The following is a 19,916-nucleotide window of genomic DNA, read 5'->3' as shown; positions in this document are numbered from 1 at the left end:
GAGCAGTGTGTGTACAACTGGGTTGGGTAAAGACAGGGTTCCTGCCCCCTCCTCCAGCTCTAGGGCTAGTTTCTGGGACCTGCCAGTTACTGACTGACTGGGAGACAGGACAGGGAGGGGCTAGGGAGGTCAGGGTGAATTCTCCACCCTCCGCCCCAGGTAACAAACTGAGGAGACTTCAAACAAAGTTCTTAGGCTGTAACTGTGCAACTGACAGTGGGGGAGGGCCAGGGAAGGGCCACCCAAGTCCACTCCCCAGCCCCCTCCCTCACAGAATCTGGCTTAAGCCCCACCCAACACTGAAGCCACCCGCCCAGCCCATCCTGTCCTTGTCCCAAGTGTCCCTGAACCAGCCATCAGGTGAGAAGGACCCAGGCCTGGGGGAACTGGGAACCCTGAGGACAAGTCGGTCTGCGAGGGAGAATCTATCTGAATCCTCAGGGTAGGGTGTGGAAGGCGAGCAAGGAATGGACACAGGAAATGTCCAGGTGGATCCAGGGCCAGGGGGAGGGAGCAGAGCCAGGGCGATTAAGTGGGAGGGGGATAGACTGGGGCTGCTGTGCAGCAGAGGGAGCCAGTCTGAGGCCAGGGGAACTGTGGGAAGGGACCTGGGGGCCAGGAGGCTTGGGGGCCAGGCTTTGGAGGACTTCAAAAGAAAGCGCAGGGCGGAGAATGGGCCCAGACTGGGTTAGGGGAGGAGGAGAGGAAAGGTCGAAGTGGAACTTGAGGGAAGAGAATTGGGGACGAAACTCAGTTGGAGCCCTGGGAACTTAGAAACTAAAGGGTTCAGGACTCTGGGAGCAGAGGAAAGTGTAGATGGCGTCCAGGTAAGGGGTATGGGATCTGAGAGGGATAAAACCTAAGGGTCTTGAGGGTGGGGGATAGACGGAGAGGGCCAGGGAAGGTCTATACAAGACGCTGGGACCGGGAGTCCAAGGAAGGGAGTGACCTGGAAGAGGGGGCCTTGGAGAGGAGGGCTGGGGGCTAGGGTAGGGCAGAGCAGGTGGGAGGAGACGGGAACCCGATCAAGAGCCGGAACCCAAGAGCTGGTAAGGTGGTCGGGCGCGGAACAGCGCGCAGAGTTGAGCCGGGCCCTCACCTCTCCACCCCCGCCCATAGCCTCCAGCCCGGCCCCGTCCCGGCCCCCCACTCCTCGGCCCCCAAGCCTAGGTCCGATCCAGCGCCCCCTCTCCTTCGGCTCGACCGGCCCGGGCCCCGCGATGACCGTCACGTACACGGCGCGCGTGGCGAACGCGCGCTTCGGCGGCTTCTCGAAGCTGCTGCTGCTGTGGCGCGGGAGCATCTATAAACTTCTGTGGCGCGAGCTCCTCTGTTTCCTCGGACTCTACATGGCGCTGAGTGCCGCCTATCGGTGAGGCGGCCCCGGGGGTGGGTAGGGTGGGGAGGGGATGGGGAGTGCCGTGCCTGAGGGAGGTCTGGGGAGGGGCTCCGGGGCGGCCCCGGAGTGGGTGCGGGAAGAGAGACCGGCTGCTGCGGACGGGGTCTCGCCGGTGACCCGGTGCCCCTCTCCCTCGCAGCTTCGTGCTGACCGAAGAGCAGAAACGCTACTTCGAAAAGCTCGTCCTTTACTGCGACCGGTACGCCAGTCTCATCCCGGTCTCCTTCGTGCTGGGTGGGTTCGCGCTCCGGAGTTTCCCATTCTCTTCATCCCGAGAAAACCATAGCCATTCCTGCTTTCTGAGACCCTTCCTCAAAGCCATCCCCGCACATCCCCATTTCTGCATCCTTTACGCCAGGTATGGCATCGATTCCCAGGACCTTGGAGGTCACCTAATCAGTGTATCCCCTGAAGTTCCCCCATGAGAGAGCTCCGTGTCATCTACAAGCTTATCCCTGATCACCTCAGGGACTCCCATCTGTGTCTGCATGGGCTTACCAGTGCCTCCCCTCACATGTTCTGATCCCCAGTGTGTGTTAGCCACTCAGTCATGTCTGACACTTTGAGACCCCATGGACTATAGCCCGCCAGGCTCCTCTGACCATGGAATTCTCCAGGCAAGAATATTGGAGTGGGTTGCTATTCTCTTCTCTGAGGGACCTTCCAGACCCAGGGATCAAACCCAGGTCTCTTACACTGCAGGCAGATTCTTTATCATCCGAGCCATCCCAGGGACCCCCTCCAAAGATCTCATAGGACTCCCTCATTTCAAGTCCATCCTGAGGGGCATCTCTCTGACAAGTCCCGGCTCCCTGTCCTCAATGATTTCGCATATCGGCCTTCCTCCCACCATTCTGGGCCCATAAGGATGGGGTGACCAGCTTGCCCTAGGTTTCCTAATTTAGACCCTGTCGTGTGCCCAACCCCTTCACGCACCCCTGGCTCAGGGGCTCCCTATGGCCTTGGTGACAACTTACCTGTGGGCTCCATGTCTTCACCTCCATGTGTGTGCTCAGTTGTGTCTGACTCTTACGATCCCTCGGACAGTACCCCACGAGGCTCCTCTGTCCATGGGATTTTCCAGGCGAGAATACTGAAATGGATAGCCATTTCCTACTCCTGGAGATCTTCCCCACCCAGGGATCCAATTGGCAGGCGGATTCTTTACCACTAGCGGCACCTGGGAAGCCCTCCTTCACTTCTATGAGTGAGTGAAGTCGCTCAGTCGTGTGCGACTCTTTGCGACCCCATGGACTATAGCCTACCAGGCTCCTCTGTCCATGGGATTTTCCAGGCAGGAATACTGGAGTGGGTTGCCATTTCCTTCTCCAGGAGATCTTCCCGACCCAGGGATTGGACCTGGGTCTCCTGCACTGTAGGCAGACACTTTACCGTCTGAGCCACCAGGGAAGTCCTTCACCTCTATACAGAGATCCTAGTCTCCCATCCCAGATGACATCCAAGCAGCCAGGGTGATTCAGCCTGCACCAACCTCTAACCTCAGGGCTAGATCCCCAGGTTCCCAGCCCACGTGGCCTCACATGGTCTGGGTGTCCAGTTACCCCGTGCTCCTGATGCAAGACCCAGGTCGGCTCCTCTTCCCTTGATCTGGGCTCCCAACCCCCTGACCCTAGTTTCCCAACTGAACCCCTCTCCCCTATCCCCGGCTCTCCCGCAGGCTTCTACGTGACGCTGGTGGTGCACCGTTGGTGGAACCAGTACCTATCCATGCCCCTGACAGACGCGCTCATGTGCGTCGTGGTCGGCACAGTGCACGGACGCGATGAGCGCGGCCGCCTGTACCGACGCACGCTCATGCGCTACGCAGGGCTCTCCGGGGTGCTTATCCTGCGCTCGGTCAGCACCGCGGTCTTCAAGCGCTTCCCCACCATAGATCACGTGGTGGAAGCAGGTGAGTTTCTGGCCAAAACGGGACGCAGGCGGCGGGGCAGGGAAGGGGCCGGGGCAGATAACTCCCGACCTCGCCCGCGCAGGTTTTATGACCCGCGAGGAGCGCAAGAAGTTCGAGAACCTAAACTCATCCTACAACAAGTACTGGGTGCCTTGCGTCTGGTTCTGCAACCTGGCGGCGCAGGCTCGGCGCGAGGGCCGCATCCGCGACAACGGCGCCTTTAAGCTGCTGCTGGAGGTGGGTTATCCAGGTGGTCATTCATTTAAAAAAAAAAAATTGTACCCCACCCACCCTGAGGTTGTGTCATATCGTAACTTGCCACGTGCCTTTCACAGGGCGGATTCCAAACAGCCTTATCTAGAGCCTCGAGGTGTACACGTATCTCTATGGGGCGGTTTCTAGGTGAATAATGCCCCCAGGTACACACTCACTACTAAATACTCTCTAGTCCCTGGAAGCACATGCCCGCCTCCCACTAGGTGACCACTCACCTCCATTCCAGGTAACCCCCTAGTTAATCCCCATGTGTGAGCTCACGTTTCAGCCCCCTCATGACCTATATTTGCCCCACCAGGAGCTGAATGTGTTTCGGAGCAAGTGTGGGATGCTCTTCCACTATGACTGGATTAGCGTGCCCCTTGTCTACACCCAGGTAACCTGGTTCTGCCTTTTTATATCCTGTGTCAGAGGCTCTGGAGCATTGGTCTCAAGGAAAAACTAAGGACTAGTTGAGACTCTGTCACAGTGACTAGTGGTCCTAGCTCTGGTCTCTCCATGACTTTCAAGACCTGACTGGCACCCCGTTCTGTCCCTCGCCCAGGTGGTGACCATTGCTGTGTACAGCTACTTCCTGGCTTGCCTCATCGGCCGCCAGTTCCTGGACCCAGCACAGGGCTACAAAGACCACGACCTGGACCTGTGCGTGCCAATCTTCACCCTGCTGCAGTTCTTCTTCTATGCTGGTTGGCTCAAGGTGGGTGGGGGTCCCAAGGCCAGGACTACAGGAGTGAAGTGGGCAGGGGTTCTCAGGGCCCTGCTTACCTACCCTCTCCCCACTCAGGTAGCTGAGCAGCTCATCAACCCCTTCGGAGAGGACGACGATGACTTTGAGACCAACTTTTTGATCGACCGATGCTTCCAGGTGAGATTCTCTCAGTTGAGACCATCCCTAGGCTCCTAAAGGGACCCTGGCCCCAGCCCTGCCAAGACTCTTCCACACATCACTCCTGAACCATCCTTCTTTGATAGCCACCTTCCTGCCCATCTGAGGGGTCCACCCTGTGGTGCCTCACTCTTCCCTGCATATCCTCACCCACAGGTGTCAATGCTGGCTGTGGACGAGATGTATGATGACCTGGCCATGCTGGAGAAGGACCTGTACTGGGACGCGGCTGAGGCTCGTGCTCCCTACACTGCGGCCACTGCCTTCCTGATGCAGCAACCCTCCTTCCAGGGCTCTACCTTCGACATCACGTGAGCCAGTGGGGGTGGACAGGGCCTCTTGGGCAGGGACTCATGACTGTGTTGTCGTTCAGTCGCTCAGTATTTTCCAACTCTTGGGGACCCCATGAACTGCAGCACAACAGGCTTCCTTGTCCTTCACCGTCTCCTGGAGTTTGCTCAAACTCATGTCCCACTCATGCTCAAACTCATTGAGTTGGTGATGCCATCCAACCATCTCATCCTCTGGATGCATCTCATCCTCTGACTGCGGGCTGTGTCTAATTGAAGGGGCAGTGGGTGACCAGAACGGGGCTAAAGGCTACACCCTGGAGATTCGGAGCTAAAAGCTACAGTCAATAGAACTAGGATGAGGTGTCAGGGATCCGGGTCAAGATCTGGGGCCAGGACACTAAAGGCTACAGTCTATGAGGATTGGGCAGACCAGAAGCAACACGAGGCAGAGCCCCAACTAAGCCTTTTAAGGCCTAAGTTTGCTCAGAGCCAGAGCCAGAGGATAAGGCCAGGCTCTGGGGGGCAAGCCAAGACTTCTGGGGGAAGTGGAACAATGAGTTGGGTGGAGGCACGAAAAGTAGCGTGCCTAGGTCTCAGCTCTGTTGATGAAGACGGGAGAGGCGGCATCGCTGACCCTCTGTCTCTCCTGTAGGCTGGCCAAGGAGGACATGCAGTTCCAGCGTCAGGACGGCTTGGACGCGCCGCCGAACGAACCACACGGCGACTTCCTGCAGCGCCTCCTGCCAGTGGGCGCGAGCATGGGCACAGGTGGCCTGCTGGGCCGGCGCGTGCCCTTGCTGCGCCGCAAGAACAGCTGCGTGTCGGAGGAATCCATGGCTGCTAGCTGCGCGTGCGCGGGCGCTCCCGACGGCGCGGTCCCGGAATGTGGCTGCGAAGGCCCGCTGCTCGACTTAGGCCAGCCGGAGCCGGAGCCTGAGCCCCCCACTGGCCCCGAGTCGCCTGCCCCTGTCCCCGCTCCCAGGGCGCCCGCTGAGCCCTTCACCGTGGTGCCGTTGCCTGGGACCCGGGGGCCGGCTCCGCCCTGGCTGCCCAGCCCCATTGGCGAGGAGGAGGAGAGTCTAGCCTGAGACCTTTGGACCCTGAATCCCCAAGGACAGGGAAACAAGCCTGCCTGCAGCAGTTTGGGTCTGCATAAGCTGCGTGTGGACTCGGCCAGCCTCCTTCTTACCTGCCTGCGCCCCAACTTTACGTTTGGCACAGAGCGTTGGAGCGCCTCCTGTGGGCCTAGGGCTGCACTGAGGCCGGGATATCCTTCCAGCTTCTTTGAACAGCTGGGCCTTACCACCCGCTCTACTTCCCACCACTGGCCACTGCGTGAGAAGCTTTTATCTCTGCGACCTGCCTTTCTTCTTTCTTTAGACTGGAATCTAAAGAAAGTGAGTGCCCATCTCCTGAGCTGTGTGGATGAAATGAAAGCGGCTTTAAAAAAATGTTTGGTACATAATAGGTGCTCAATAAAATTGTAGGTTTTTTTTTGTTTGTTTGTTTGTTTGTTTGTTTTTTCTAAAAACCCAACTCCTGACAGGCATTATGCTAGGTAAGCTTTAAGGATTATTTGATGATGTCCTGTCTACTTCCAACTTCTGCTCTCTGAAATGGCCCCATTCAGTTCATCAGTATAGGATTCACAGGTCCCAGGACCACGCTTTCTCCCCACAACCTTTTATTTATTTTTGGCCACGTCCTGCAGCTTAGTTGCAGGGATCCTAGTCCCCCAATCAAGGATTAAATCTGGACCCGTTGCAATGGAGTGAGAAGTCCTAACCACAGAACCGCCAGGGAATTCTCCTGCCAGCCTTGCTTCTGCAAGTGACCCCTCTGCCTCTTCAATGTTCTAGGTCTTACATCAATCGTATGTAGATGACTCCTGAATTTGGAAGTCCAGTCAGGGTCCCTTTCCACACTCTAGATGCAGAGAGCCACCTGTCTACTCAACATCGCTATGTATGGATCTCATAGGCACCTTGAACATAACATGCTCCCCAAACCAGTTCCCTGTCGACTTGCCACTTGTTTATCTTCTATCAGCTTTGTTCTTCCTGAGGACAAAACCTGGGAGTCATCTTCAATTTCTTTAAAAAAAAAAATTTTTGTTAAAAAAAAAAACATTTTATTTATGTCGCTGCATTGGATCTTAGTTGTGGCACACGAGATCTTCGTTGGGTCATGCAGGATCTTTTGGTTTGGTGCAGGCTTAGTTCCTCTACAGCATGTGGCATCTTAGTACCCTAACCAGGAATCCAACCTGTGTTTCATGAATTGCAAGGAGGATTCTTAACCACTGGACCACTAGAGAAATCCTTTAAAAAAAAACAACAAATATATATATGTTTTGGCCACACAGAGCTACAAGTGGTGTCTTAGTTCCCCAACCAGGGATCAAACCCAGGCCCCCAGTAGTGGAAGCACAGTGTTAACCACTGGACTGCCAGGGGAGTCCCCAGTTTCTTTCTTTCTCTTTCATCCCTTCTCCTTATCAACCCAGTAGCAAATCCCACCAACTTAATCTTCCAGTTGTATCCAGAATCCAACCATTTCCCATTCCTTTAGGATTCCCACTCTGGCCAGAGCCCTCACTATCATCCAACCACCCGCATGGGTAGTGACTCGGTCTCTCAGCTCTGACCCTAACACCTCCACAGTCTGTTCCTCCCACGGGACCAAAAGGAGCCTATGAACGCTTGGATCAAGTCACATGCCTCCTTTGCTCAGAACCATCTGTGTTTCCCACTTCACTTAGAATAAAAGCTAAGGTGGACTTCCCTGGTGGTCCAGTGGTTAAGAATCTGCCTTGCAATTCAGGAGACTTGGGTTTGATCCCTAGTTGAGGAACTAAGATCTCATACTGCAGAGCAACTAAGCCCCTGGGCCACAACTACTGAGCCCACACACTAGAGCCTGTGCTCCACAACAAAAATAGCTCCCACTCGCTGCAACTAAAGAAAGCCTGCGCCAAAATGAAGACCCAGCTCAGCCAAAAACAACAACAACAACAACAACAAAGAACATAAGCCAGGCTTTTCTTAAAAGCAATGATCTTAGCCCCTTGCCCACCATCTCCCCCTGCCCTCAGTGCCACAGAGTCCAGCCAGGTCAGATTAAAAGTCTTTATTATTTTTCTTCTCAAATATAAAATCACTCTATCCCCTGGCAGCTCACTAACCCCAGAGAGAAAATCAAGAATAAGAATCACATTGCTAAAAGGGTAGGCTCATTCCTGCCTCCCACCTGCCTCCTACACTCTTGTCCCAGCTGGGAGAGAAAGGGGCAGAGACTGTGACTTCAAGGTTCTCAAGCAACCAAGTGAGGCATAATTCTGGGCCCAGGGTGGATTAAGCTGGGCAGGTGGCAGGATCCTGAGATCCATCAGTGCTTGTCGGCAGGGTGCATGTTCAGGGTTGCTAGGCGTCCCAGGGGTCCACGGCGAGCGTTGGTGGCCAGCCGCTGCTGTGCCAGGAACGACTGGGCATGGGCAGGGGCCCGCTCTTCCCCAGCTCGCTGCTGCAGAGCCATGCCCTGGAGGGAGGGAGAGGTGTAACCGGGGTCAGATGAGCCTCTAGGACACCAGCACCCCCCAAGCTTCCAGTACTTCAAGCAGGTGATGGTGCACTCACCATATTGTACCAGGCACTGATGAGCAGCTTTTCTTCCTGCTCCCGCTGACTTCGACTCTTGTCAAAGTCCATCTGCTAAGGAGGGAACAGTCAAGGGACTGGATATACTGGGGGCAGTGAGAAGGGGTTAGGACACCCACCTCCAGGTGCCGAATTCGGACGTCCCGCTCCCGGAGCTGTGTCCTCAGGGCGTGGAGATCTAGGGGAGCCCCCCCAGGTGGCTGCTGCTTGGGTTCCAGGGTCTGTATGACCTAGGGTTGGGGAAAGCCACAGTCAAGGTGACCTTGGCCCCACCGGCCATGATGCAGAAGTGTGTGGCATGATGCAGTAGGCTAGGCGTGGGGCCAAGAGGCAGAGAGTCGCCAGGTGGGCAGCAGTGGCCGGGGCAGGAGGCCAGCAGGGTGCCCAGCGTCCTCACCGCACGCGCCCTGTCCACATAGCGGCGGTAGCGCTCCTCCATGGCCCGTAAGTCCCCGTCCTTCTTTTGCAGGCTGTGCTGAAGCTCCTCGATACGCCGGGCTGCTGGGGGGACAAGGTGGTCCCTAAGCTCTGTGCTGAGCTTGGGGGCTCCCCCGACCCATCCAGGCCGCTGAGCCGCCCCCCTCACTGCTGCTGTCGGCGGGGGGCTCCAGTTCCTCGATGTACTCGCGCTTCCGCTGCAGCTCCAGATCTGCTTCATGCAGCTTCTGCCTGCAGGTGGGGAGCCAGAGGCAGCCTCAATTCCTGGCCCGTTTCTCTGCTTCCCAGAAGTGTTCCTGCAGACCTCTCCGCCTGACTCCAAGCCTGGGGCTATATGTCCCGGCACCACCATCTCTTCAGCCATCAGAGCCACAACCCTCCATGACCCTTATCAGGTGGCCCCTGAACCAGCCCTCCCTCCCCTATCTGTCCACTTCTCTCCATGCCACAGCCCACATGCTGGTCCAGGCACCATCCCTTGCCAGCCTTCTACTCTCAACTCCTCAGTTCCATTCTCCACCCAGCAGCCAGGGATCTCTCTAGAATGAAAATTTCTTCTAATGAAAGGAAATACAAGCTAATAGTTTGCATTCTGCCACCTGGGGCAAAACCCCAAAGATCCCTGTAAGTGAGACTAATATCATGTATCATGGACTTGGAACATGGTATAACATCTAATAGTGAACCTTTGGCTATATCTACTAAAATTACAAACCCATATGTCCTGGGAGCCACCCATTCCTTTTTGTGTGTGTGTGATATATTTGCACACAAGCAAAATGATACATATATAAGATTTTACTTTGTGGCACAGATTGAAATTGCAAATGCCTAGAAAGAATGAATTAAATCAATTACAATATTACCAAAAAATGCTATATGCCAGCCCTTCTAGACCAGAATTCTACAGAATTAAGCCCTAATGCCTCCAGGTATTCATCCTCTATAAGGAAATAGCTTTCTGTGCTCTAGGTTGGCATTAGGTACATTCCAGTCTTGGCAGAACTGAGAGAATAGTCATGAAAATCATTTTCTGTAAGGTCCAGTTTCCCCATGGAACCCCAGCTGACAAAGACTGTTATATCAAGAAATTAATAATAAGGTCTCCCTTTATCTATTCATACAAAGAAATTTCCCCAGTTAACTGGTTAAGTAGGGAAAGCAAAGTATACATATTATACTACCTTTTCTGTAAATAAGGAATTAGAGTAAAAATCTATATTCATATTCATTTGAATTCGCTTTAAAAATTCTAGAAAAATTTCCATAATGAACTAATAGAAATGGGGGTGGAATGGGGCAGAAACTGAGTTAATGAGGGAAGCCTGAGATGTTTACCCTTTATTTCTGTATAACTTGGTATACCTTTTGGTTTTTAAATTATAATTGTGATAGCTATCTAAAATAGTTTCTTTCTTTCTTTCTTTCTTTAAGAAAGTTCTTTTTAATAAAGAACTTTATTTTTTGGGAATTCCCTAGTGGTCCAGTGGTTAGGACTTGGAGCTTTCACAGCTGTGGGCCCAGGTTTTATCCTTGGTTGGGGAACTAAGGTCCCACAAGCTGAACTGTGTTTTCAAAAATGAAAAAAAAAAAAGGCTTATTTTTTTTAGCAATGCAAAAAAGTAAGGTGTGTGACTTTGTCACACAACCTTGCTGAAATTCCCTGAGTGACTCCCAATTGTTCCCCCAAAATAGTCCACACACCTTCCTTTGATCTATAAGACCCCAGGTGAGCTGACACTTTAGTCTGAGTGTCAGCTGACCCCCTGGCCTCATAAACAACTCCCCATGGACACCAGATCCATCCCCTACACCTTTGCCCCAATCTTTCCCCCCACCCGACTCACAGATGTTCCTCCAACTTCCTCTTCAGCAGGATTGACTGGAGGAGAGAAGAGGCGCTGGGTGAGTGTGGGGATGAGGTGTCCAGAGATCCCAACCTTCTTAGAGGGTGAGGGTCAGGAGTGGCACTCTGAGCCCAAGGTACTTACTATGGACTTCACAGGGCATCAGGCAGCAGAGGGGAGAGAGAGGAGGGTTAGTGGTGGGCACAGGGGAGGGCCAGGCAGGGAGGAGGTGGGCACTCACGTCCTCAGTCTTGTCCCCCTGCTCCTGCAGGGCCTTCTGAAGGTCCTCCACCTGGGCCCTCAGCTCCGACAGCTGCTGCTGGTTCAGCCTGCGGAGGTGGGGGCCCCTCTCACTGCCTGCGCCCTCCCTCACTCCCCCTCCAAGCTTAAGGGGGAGGCCCCCCTCCGCAGGGTGGGTCCTCACCGGTGCTGCGTCTCCAGGCCGTGGCGCGCACGGTTGGCCTCCTCCAGGTGGCGCTGCAGCTCCTCCTGCCGTTCCCTGTCGGCCGCCTCCTGCTGGCACAGGCGCTTGTTCTCCAATTGAAGTCGCAGGAGTGTTTCCCTGCGGACCGGGAAGGAGTAAGCAGGGCTGGGGATGGGTCACCACTCAGGCCTACAGGGCTCCGGGAGGGAAACTGGGCGGACGGGGCGGGAGACGGACAGAGCCCAGGGAAAAGGCCCATTCAGACCCTGGGGTAGGGTTAGAGTACCCGGGACTGAGCCTAGGAGTGGGTGGGCAGAGCGCTGGTGGGGTGGCACGAAGTGGGCGGAGCCATGAGTACAGTCTAGGGGTGGATTCGGGGAAGGGCAGGGCTACACGAGAGGGTTAGAACACTGAGATGGGGCTCCGGGAAAGGAAAACACTGCAAAGAGGAAAGCTGGACTGGGAGTTCATGTGGGCAGGATACAGGACACTGGTCCCAGCAGGGAATACACTGAGAACAGGGCTGTGTCCTGGGGGCAGAACCTGATGTGGACGGCGCTGGGCAAAGAATTTTTGCCTGGGCAGTGGAGACAAATGAGTTGGACCTAATTGGTGCACTGAGGGTAGATCCCAAAGAGGTGAGGTGAGCCACCAACAGGGCTAGAGTCCCGGCCAGGTAAAAGCAGAATTAGAAGTGGGTGAGCATAAAGGAATTCCCTGGTGGCTCAGATGGTAAAGAATCTGCTTGCAATGGGTTGGATCCCTGGGTCAGGAAGATTCCCCTGGAGAAGGGAATGGCAACCAATTCCAGTATTCTTGCCTGGAGAATTCCATAGATGGAGAAGCCTGGTGGACTACAGTCCATAGGGTCGGGGAAAAAAAAGCTCGGCTAGGACTTGGGAACCAAGCTGAGCAGATCTGGCTAGTGCTAAGTACCTGCTTTGGGGATGGGGTTGAGGGTGGGAACTGGCAGGCTCCAGTGGGACCAGAGCTCTGAGTGACTGACCCCTGGATACCTGAGCTCTGCAGGTAGGATCTCGGCTGCTAAGTTTCCCACAGCCGGTGAGGTGGGATCCAGTGAGGGGTCTGGAGAATGTGAGAAAAGTCTTCAGGTGGTGCCACAGTTCCTGTCCCCATCCCCAGGATCCTTGGATGAAGCATCTTTGGGGACTCAAGTTTGGCCAATGCCTGACTTGACACAAACGCCACACACAGCTTGAAAGGGAGCCATGATATTTGGCCTGAGTTTGCCTTTGCTCACCCCCTTAGAGCCCCGAAGGACAGCTCTTGCTGCTTTCCATTGGCCCACGTCACCTCTCTCCACTTGAGACTCCCTCCAGCATGGCCTCGCTCTACGACCCCAAACTAGACAAGCCCTGGGCACTGCCTTTTCTGCTTGCCCTAACAGCACAGGTGGCCAGGTAAGGCTCCAGGTCAGCGCTCTCCCAGGCCCTGGGATGAACCTCCAACTCACCGGCCTGGGCCAGCCCCCGAGGCTGCATCTGGGCGCAGCGCAGCTCTTCATTGGCCTCCCGCAGGGAGTCCCGCTCTGCCAACAGGCGCTGGAGGGACAGGGTGCAACAGGCCACTAGAGGCAGGATCAGCCTCCTAGGAAATGGGCTTTGCCTTGATGGGCAGGGTGGGGCTTGGGCAGTAGGACCTCAGTCTCACCTCCTTTTCCTTTGTCACCGACTCATACTTTTCCTCCAGATTGTGGCACTCAAATAGCCATTTCTCAGCCTTCATGGCCTCCTCTTGCCGTTGGCCCTGCAGTTCCTGAACCTGAACAGAGGCGAGAGGAGAGGACTACAGGGTGGGAGGGAGGGACAGGGACTGAGTACAAGGTGAAAGGGCGGGGCCAGAGGGACAAGCAGAAAAATGACTGGGAAGAGGAGGGGCTTAAGTGAAAAGGCGGGGCTTGCAAAGCTAGAGCAGAGCTGTCCTGTCTAGAGGGTGTGGCCTCTACCTAAACGAGGGGGCGCGCTCTGAGTGGAAGGGCTCAGCACTTTGCTGAGGGTAGGCCAAAGTCAGTAGCCAGCAGAGAGGAGCCCCCACCCTAGTCTGGGTCCAGGCTCCCACCCGCACCTGTCGCCGCTGCGCCTCTAGCTGGGCACGCAGGGATCCGGCCCGGCGCAGTTCTTCCTCCAGCTGTCGTGTGCGCTCGGCGTGGCCGGCGTTGCACTCCTCCAGCTGTCGCACCTGCCGCCGAAGCTCCCGCAGCTCGCCCAGGCGGCGCCTGCAGCTGTTCAGCGTGGCTTCCAGCTGCCCGGCGCGCTCGGAGGACTGCCTGGGGGCCAGGGCAAGTGGGAAGAGGAGGCAGGGGTCTGCTTGGGTCTGCAAGGGTTCAGCTTGGATGTGAGGCCCTCAGGGCAGGGGATGGTGTCAGGTCAGCCTTGGGCATTTGGTTCACAAAGGTCAGGGGTCAGCGGGGCCTAGTGATGTTGGGGGATCATTAGGGAGCATAAAGAAAGACCTAAACATAAATGGTTGTGTTCGTGCTCGGTGGCTCAGTCGTGTCTGACTCTTTGGGACCCCATGGCTCCTCTGTCCATGCGATTTTTCTAGGCAAGAATACTGGAGTGGGTTGTCATTTCCTTCTCCAGGGGATCTTTCCGACCTAGGAATGGAACCCACATCTCATGTGTCTCCCACATTGGCAGGCAGATTCTTTACCACTGAGCCACCTGGGAAGCCCCAAACATCAATATTACCCCAAGATCAAAATCAGGGGTTTTCTGGGAGACACAAAATGAATGGGGTTACAGAAGGAATGATGGGGCCCAGAGGGTCTGAGGAGCCTCCCTGGACACTCTGGGCTCATGAGATGCCTGTGGGGTCAATAAGGGCATTGTGGGTGCAGGGGCCATGGAGGGGTCATGGGGGATCTTTGAGGCACAGCAATATGGGGTTCTTGAAGATATGGTAGGGGCTCAGTAGGAACTTTTAACATATACAGAGGTGTCATGGGGATCACAAGGGAGCTCTTTGAGGCAACAGAAGGCACACTGAGGTTCAGGGGTGGGTACTATGGGGGCCCACAATGCACTTTGTGGTTTCAGAGATGCTGTGGCATCATAAGAAGGGACAGTCATGTGATGGGGGGTCAGAGGTGTCACCAAGGGCAAAGTTATTGCATCGTGGGGTCCTGGGGGGCCACCATGGATCCAGGGACTTTGGTGTTCTCCAGAGGACATGATGGGTTCCAGGACAGTGTTGCAGTGTTCAGGACAGTACTTTAGAATCTATGGGGCATTGTGAGGGCTCACTAGGAATTTGGGGGTTACAGAGGTACAGTGACGTCAGAGGGGCAGTCTGGCAGTGGGGACCTGCCACTCACCGAAGCTCATCCATTTCATCCTTCAGAGCCTGCGCCTCCTGGGCCAGGCTTGTCAGTGCTTGGTTCCGCTGCTGCAGCTCTGCAACCTCCCGCTCCAGCTCCACGCAGCGCATGCGCTCGTCCTCCCTGCCGCTCTCCAGCCTGGGGAATGGCAGAAGCGTCACATGAAGCGACTGTACCTGCCCCAGGCCCCTGGTCTGCTGGCCCTGACCCCGCCTGGCCATACCTGAAGTTCTCTTCCTGCAGCTGCTCCAACTGGGTCTGCAGCAGCAGCAGCTTCTTGGCAGTGAGGCCGCCGGCGCCCTCATCCTCGGGCCTGCCCACCCGCTCCCTTAGAAGTGAATTTTCCTGAGCCAGGCTCTGCTTCTCCTCTGACAGGAGAACCAGCTGCGGGCAGGCAGGGCATACAGATAAGCTGGAGCTGGGAGGGGAGGCTGTGCAGGCAACCCTACCCTGGGAGCACCTGAGAACCCCCATCTTGGCCCCACCTGCCGCTCCAGATCCAAACAGCGCTGCCGCAGCTCTTCCCCCTCATCAGCCTCCTCACTCAGGAAGTAGTACCTGCGGGACTGATGAGAGGAGTGGAGGGACGGGGAGAAGCAAAAAACTCAGGGATCCGGGGAGGAGGATGCGGAAAGGCAGGCTGGGATCTCCAGGGACAGAGCGGAGGGAGCTGACAAACCCTCAGGGTCTAAGAGAGAGCTGGGACCTGAAGGGACTGGAGGAAAGGCAACTCGTGAGCCCTGGGGACCTGGCAAGAGACTAGGATCCTGGGGGATGGGAGTGGTTTAGAGGCTTAAGGTCAAGCCCCTCCTCCTTAGGCAGCCCTGGACAATCAGTCATAGGGGCGGACTTTAACAAGGTCCCCACCCCTTACCTGGCTATCAAAGTTCCCATACGTCTCTGGTGACAGGGAGTCAGAGGTGTCTTTGGTCATGAGCTGGAGGAAGGGGAGAGGGCAGTGGGAGAACACTGAGATGAGCTGGGGCCTCTGAGGGCAGCCTCCAAAGTTTCTACAATCCAGCCTAAGAATCCTCATCCTTCAAAACAACCCCAGTCCAGAGGCTGCCCCACGTGTCCAACAAACAGGGAGTCCTGGTCCTTCCTCCCCCCAGCCCCCAGCTTCACTGCAAAGTATTTGGGATCCTAGATCCAGAGAAGGAACTGAACCCAGGCCATGGCAGTGGAGGCATTCACTCCTAACTACTGGACCACCTGAGAATTCCTGAGGCCTGGCCCTTTTAGCATGGTAGGTTGTGACTTCGAGCTGGGAGGAGCTGGCAGACACATGAGACAGAGAAATCTGGCCAACTGAGTTCCACACAGAGCCCAGGCCTCACCAGGGCAGAGCCTGTGCCCAGCTGCCTCTGCCCTGGAAATGTCCCCTCCCCTCAAGCTCCTTGCCACAGTGGGCACCCCCACCTACCTCCTGGATGGCTTCCATCACCACATGCTGAACGGATTCCTCTAGTGTCATGATTCTCTGGATGTGCTCTGAGGGTCAAGGTGGGGGAGACTGAGGCGAGGGTCGGAGGGGCAATGAGGGTTTTCTCCGGTCTTCCCATTAGGGACCACCTCTAACCTCCCATACCCTGCTTTTTCTCGCAACTGATGGCACAGCCCAGAACCAGCTGAAGCAGCTTGCCAAGCTCTTCTGGGTCTGAGAACTCGCCAATGAGGCTCACATCTGGAAGGTGCTGCTCCAAAATGGGATGCCCCAGGACCTGGGGATGGGGGGATGAAGGGGTATCAGGGGCTCAAGGATTTCCCCCGACCTTCTCCCAACCTAACCTACTAAGTCCCTTTACAGTTACTCACATCCTGGGAGTACTCCACTAGGCTCTGTAAGATCGCCTTCAGATTGCTGACCTGGGGAGGGAAAGGAGTTGTGTCCAGGGTCTGAAAGCCCCCCAGAAGGGGCCAGGCAGACCCCACCCTGAACCTGTCTAGCTCATCCTCTTCTTCTCTGCCTCACCTCCTAATCCTTGGTCGCCTCATCCTGTTTGGTCCCATTCTCTGTCTGAATGTCCGCCCTCCTAGCACTGACCTGTCTGACTGCCTGCTCTTCTTCTCCACCTGCCCATATTACTTACATGTCCCAGAGATCCAGTCACTTCTCACCACCTGCCCCACCACCCTTTGACCCTAATCATCATCTTCTTTCACGTGAATGGTTACAACAGCTTCCAGTCTTGCTGCTTTCCCTCCATTCCTCTACAAACAGCCAGGGGGAGCTTTTCAAAGCCCCAGCCAGGTTTGTGTCTTTCCTCTACTAAAATCCTTTCTTGACTTTACACAGCTTAAAATAGAATCTACCTCCCTGCTCCAGCCTGCCAGGTCCCTGATGACCTCATCTACCATTCCTACACCCCTGCTTTCTGTTCTAACCTCCCTGCCATCCATTCCTCGATCACATCAAGTTTATTCCCAACAGCCTTTCCATTTGCTGTTCCTGGGGTCTGGAATCCCATTCCTCCGTATCTCACATTGGAGATCAGCCCGTCTAGAGTAACCACCCACCCACTCTCAGTTGGCTGTCTCTCACGACCCAGCTTTCATTGGCTTCATAGAGCTAACTGCTATTGGAAGTCAATGTTAATGCTTGTGTATGCAGTTTTTTGTCTGTGTTACTCCTTGCTGCACACCCAGGCCTGCTTAATACAAGAACGAATGAACAAATACATAGTTAGCTGGTCCCCATACATCTGTCCCTCTTCCTGTCCATCACCCAGGATATGTCTAACTGGCCGGTCCCTGATCAACTCTTCACCAGTCTGTCCCCCATTCCTGAGACCACCTGTCACCTTCAGCCTCCGGTTGGGACCTGGGTCCTCTGAAATGCCCTGGAGCCACGCTTCGTTGAACCAGGAAGGGTCTCTGGGGGTGAGAAGGTGGGATGAGCTGCTGGAGGACTCCTTTGGGACCCTCCCCCTCAGCCTCACTCACATCTGGTTCAGCACAAAGGCTACTGCCAGGCCACTGCTCAGGTCCTGGGGGCTGGTACAGGGGGGCGGGACATTGAACGTCTGCAGCTGAGGGAAGAGAGGAAAGCACAACAAGCAGAATCAGGGGCCGGGACCAAGGAACCACGCCCCTCTCGCAGATTTTTCCGGTCAGCAGGACCCTCACAAGGTTGGGCGGAAGTTGCTCGCCAATTGCTCCAGCAAGCCAGCTCCGTGGGGGTGTGGCCTCTGCTCACCTGGACCGACCAGAGGGGGCGTGGCCTCACTCTACCGCTGCCCAACAAACTCCGCGCAACCAAGAGAGGGCAGAATCACAAGTCACCTGGTCCCCATAGGCACCACGTGACCAGGCCAGCTCACCTGGGCCCTCCCCTCTACAAGACCCAGCCACAAAGGGGCGTGGCCTCACCTGTTCTTTCCAGCAAAACTGCCACGTGACGGGGCAGGTGCTCAGGCCAGAGTCCAACTACCTAGCAGGCCGACGACCCCCTCCTCCCAGCCCCAGGACGGAGGGGATGGACAGAGCCAAGTTGGCGTACACCTGTCCCTGGCCCCGCCCCCGACCTACCCAGGTGAGCAGAGACCCGCATAGTTCGGCCTTGTCCATGCTCATGGCTCCCGATCGGATTCGACCCCGGCCGTGCAGCCCCGCCGCCGCAGCGGCGTCCAGATCAGCCAACAGCGAGCGCCAGCAGCCCCGACCTCCCGCTCGGCCGAGAGCGCCGCCCCGCCCCCTAGGCGCAGGCCCCGCCCTAGACACGTGATCTCCTCCAGGCTCCAGCTCAGGCCTTCAGACCCGCCATGTTGGATCCGGGAAGCCGTTTGGGCGCCTCTACTGCCGCTAGGGGTCAGTCTGGGCCAACCTTGCGCATCCCAAGGGTGGCCTCGCCCCTTTTCCTCCCCGAGCTCTTTTTGAGGCAGTGGAGACCTCGCCGTCTTTCCTCAACCGAAGTGGAATTGCCCCACCCTGTTATACAGGCGCATTCACGTCCCTTCCCTTCAGCTGAAAGAAATTCTGCTGTCTAACCACATTATGATCGGAGCCTTTGCGCGGAAGAAGGGCAGGCCATAACATATTCTGTGGACTTAGGGAACACTAAAGTTTCTTCCCACTGGAGGGGATTTGATACTCTTGACCAAGGGTAGACAAGGGGATTCGGGTCCTAAGTCAAGGGCAGGATAGCTAGTTCTGGGTAGTGAACAGACATATTTGCCTACCCTGGATTCCTCCTTCACTCAGCTTTCCCAGCCCTTTCCCCTCTCTGAACCCTGCGCCTCAGAACCCATTACCGGGCCGGCCTGGTCGCCTCGGCCCACCAGGGGGCGCCCGGACCGCAGCCTAAAGGGGAAACGACAGGCCTACTCTGAGACCCCTGGGCAGTGAAGAAGGCTTAAAAGGAAGTGCTAACTGTACTACGTAACAATAAACTCGCAGTCACTATTTATGGAGTGCCTACAGAATGCAGGTCTGCGCTAAGATATTTAAATATATAGTTGGTTGGAATCTCCACGACTCTAGGTAGCAAGGGCTCTCGTAATTCCCGGTGCGCAGGCGAGGAAAGAGGTTCTGGGCGGATCCGGCTTAGGGGGCTGGGAGGCGGGTAAAGCCCCGGCCGGCGTCCTCTGACGCCTGAGTTCCCCTGCAGTCCCTCCCCCGCGGGGCGGGAGAGGTAATGAGTGGTAATTAGAGGTTATTAGCTGTACCCAGAGGGAGGGGCGGGCTCTGCTTTGGGGGTGGGTCTAGGTCTGAAAGGAGGAGAGCTGCTCCCTGCAGCCTAGAGTCTGGTTCTGGCGACCCCTACCCGCGCCCCGCCAGACCCCAGCAGTTTGGGCAGGATGATAACAGCTTCCCTCTTAACACCCCCTCCCTGCATTCCGCCTTCCCGCAGTATCGCAGGAACACAATCACTCTAGCACAGACTCCAGCTTACAGCCCACTCAGACGCGCGACCGCACACACGCAGGGACCTTGGAGGCTCGTCTACACACCCACATCCCCTTCCCGAGTCGTTTTCAATCTCCATCCCCTGGGAGCAGAGCCGAGGGAAGGAGTAGGGAGGAAGGGGACAAGGGCCGGCAGTGCGGGCTTCCGGACTGGGCTTCTTCCGGCGGGCGTGAGAACAACTGCCATTTATTCGCTATCCCGCACCCGTCAGGGAGAGGGTGCTGCCAATAGGGAGAAACGGGGGGGAGAGGGGAGTCGGGCGGGCTGCCACCCGGCAGAAATGGAAGGTGAGCCGGAACCACGGCTGTGACAAGGCTGGGAATATTTGTGAGAGGATGTAGTCACCCAATGTCGGGGGACGTGTTGGGACCACCAAATATTAGGGAGTGGGGTACCCAATATTTGCAAGACCCGCAGGGATCTTGATGTTTAGGAGGGATCTAAATATCTGGAACATGGACTTGAATTGTTTTAACGTTGCTGTGATATTATAGGTGTTATAGATATTCAGGGACCCCAAAGTCCCCAGATTTAAAGAAC

General features: G+C 55.9%; 2 protein-coding genes across 3 annotated transcripts; one reads left to right on the top strand and one right to left on the bottom strand.

Annotated features, from left to right (window-relative positions):
* Positions 1–1,220: 1,220 nt before the first annotated feature.
* On the top strand, positions 1,221–5,854 carry BEST2 (bestrophin 2). Its single transcript, XM_052643778.1, has 9 exons — positions 1,221–1,372; positions 1,539–1,633; positions 3,078–3,311; positions 3,394–3,548; positions 3,886–3,963; positions 4,132–4,284; positions 4,372–4,452; positions 4,630–4,784; positions 5,419–5,854. The coding sequence occupies exons 1-9, from the start codon at positions 1,221–1,223 to the stop codon at positions 5,852–5,854; spliced, it is 1,539 nt and encodes a 512-aa protein (XP_052499738.1).
* Positions 5,855–7,915: 2,061 nt separating this feature from the next.
* HOOK2 (hook microtubule tethering protein 2) lies at positions 7,916–18,059 on the bottom strand. 2 transcript variants are annotated; one of them, XM_052643409.1, is made up of 23 exons: positions 18,000–18,059; positions 17,415–17,500; positions 17,273–17,345; positions 16,287–16,337; positions 16,060–16,192; positions 15,895–15,962; positions 15,346–15,408; positions 14,957–15,037; positions 14,695–14,855; positions 14,469–14,609; positions 13,217–13,418; positions 12,803–12,913; positions 12,606–12,693; positions 12,148–12,217; positions 11,132–11,269; positions 10,949–11,036; positions 10,852–10,857; positions 10,708–10,742; positions 9,009–9,091; positions 8,820–8,923; positions 8,542–8,652; positions 8,402–8,476; positions 7,916–8,303 (listed from the first exon to the last, which is right to left on the bottom strand). In XM_052643409.1, exons 1-23 carry the CDS (start codon positions 18,042–18,044, stop codon positions 8,154–8,156), a joined length of 2,163 nt encoding a protein of 720 aa, XP_052499369.1. In that variant the 5' UTR covers positions 18,045–18,059; the 3' UTR covers positions 7,916–8,153. The 2 variants fall into 2 exon arrangements, with proteins under 2 accessions (XP_052499369.1, XP_052499368.1); XM_052643408.1 differs by lacking the exon at positions 10,852–10,857 and having other exon boundaries at positions 8,402–8,473; positions 8,820–8,920.
* Positions 18,060–19,916: the final 1,857 nt, after the last annotated feature.

The sequence above is a fragment of the Budorcas taxicolor genome, chromosome 7 (assembly GCF_023091745.1).
Source record: "Budorcas taxicolor isolate Tak-1 chromosome 7, Takin1.1, whole genome shotgun sequence".
In the NCBI taxonomy this organism is placed as follows: domain Eukaryota; kingdom Metazoa; phylum Chordata; class Mammalia; order Artiodactyla; family Bovidae; genus Budorcas; species Budorcas taxicolor.
The sequence above is the reverse complement of the archived record's forward strand: the minus strand, read 5'-3'. Positions and strand labels throughout refer to the sequence as shown.

What these genes read in the sequence shown, in the direction of transcription:
- HOOK2 (XM_052643409.1), bottom strand. Translation starts at nt 18,044, where the DNA reads ATGAGCATGGACAAGGCCGAACTATGCGGGTCTCTGCTCACCTGG. An exon ending in ATGGGAACTTTGATAGCCAG is followed by an intron (nt 15,038 to 15,345) that starts GTAAGGGGTGGG and finishes TCCTCTCATCAG; the next exon opens with TCCCGCAGGTACTACTTCCT. An exon ending in ATGTGGACAGGGCGCGTGCG is followed by an intron (nt 8,653 to 8,819) that starts GTGAGGACGCTG and finishes CCCCAACCCTAG; the next exon opens with GTCATACAGACCCTGGAACC.
- BEST2 (XM_052643778.1), top strand. Translation starts at nt 1,221, where the DNA reads ATGACCGTCACGTACACGGCGCGCGTGGCGAACGCGCGCTTCGGCGGC. An exon ending in GCGCTGAGTGCCGCCTATCG is followed by an intron (nt 1,373 to 1,538) that starts GTGAGGCGGCCC and finishes TCTCCCTCGCAG; the next exon opens with CTTCGTGCTGACCGAAGAGC. An exon ending in TGCCCCTTGTCTACACCCAG is followed by an intron (nt 3,964 to 4,131) that starts GTAACCTGGTTC and finishes TCCCTCGCCCAG; the next exon opens with GTGGTGACCATTGCTGTGTA.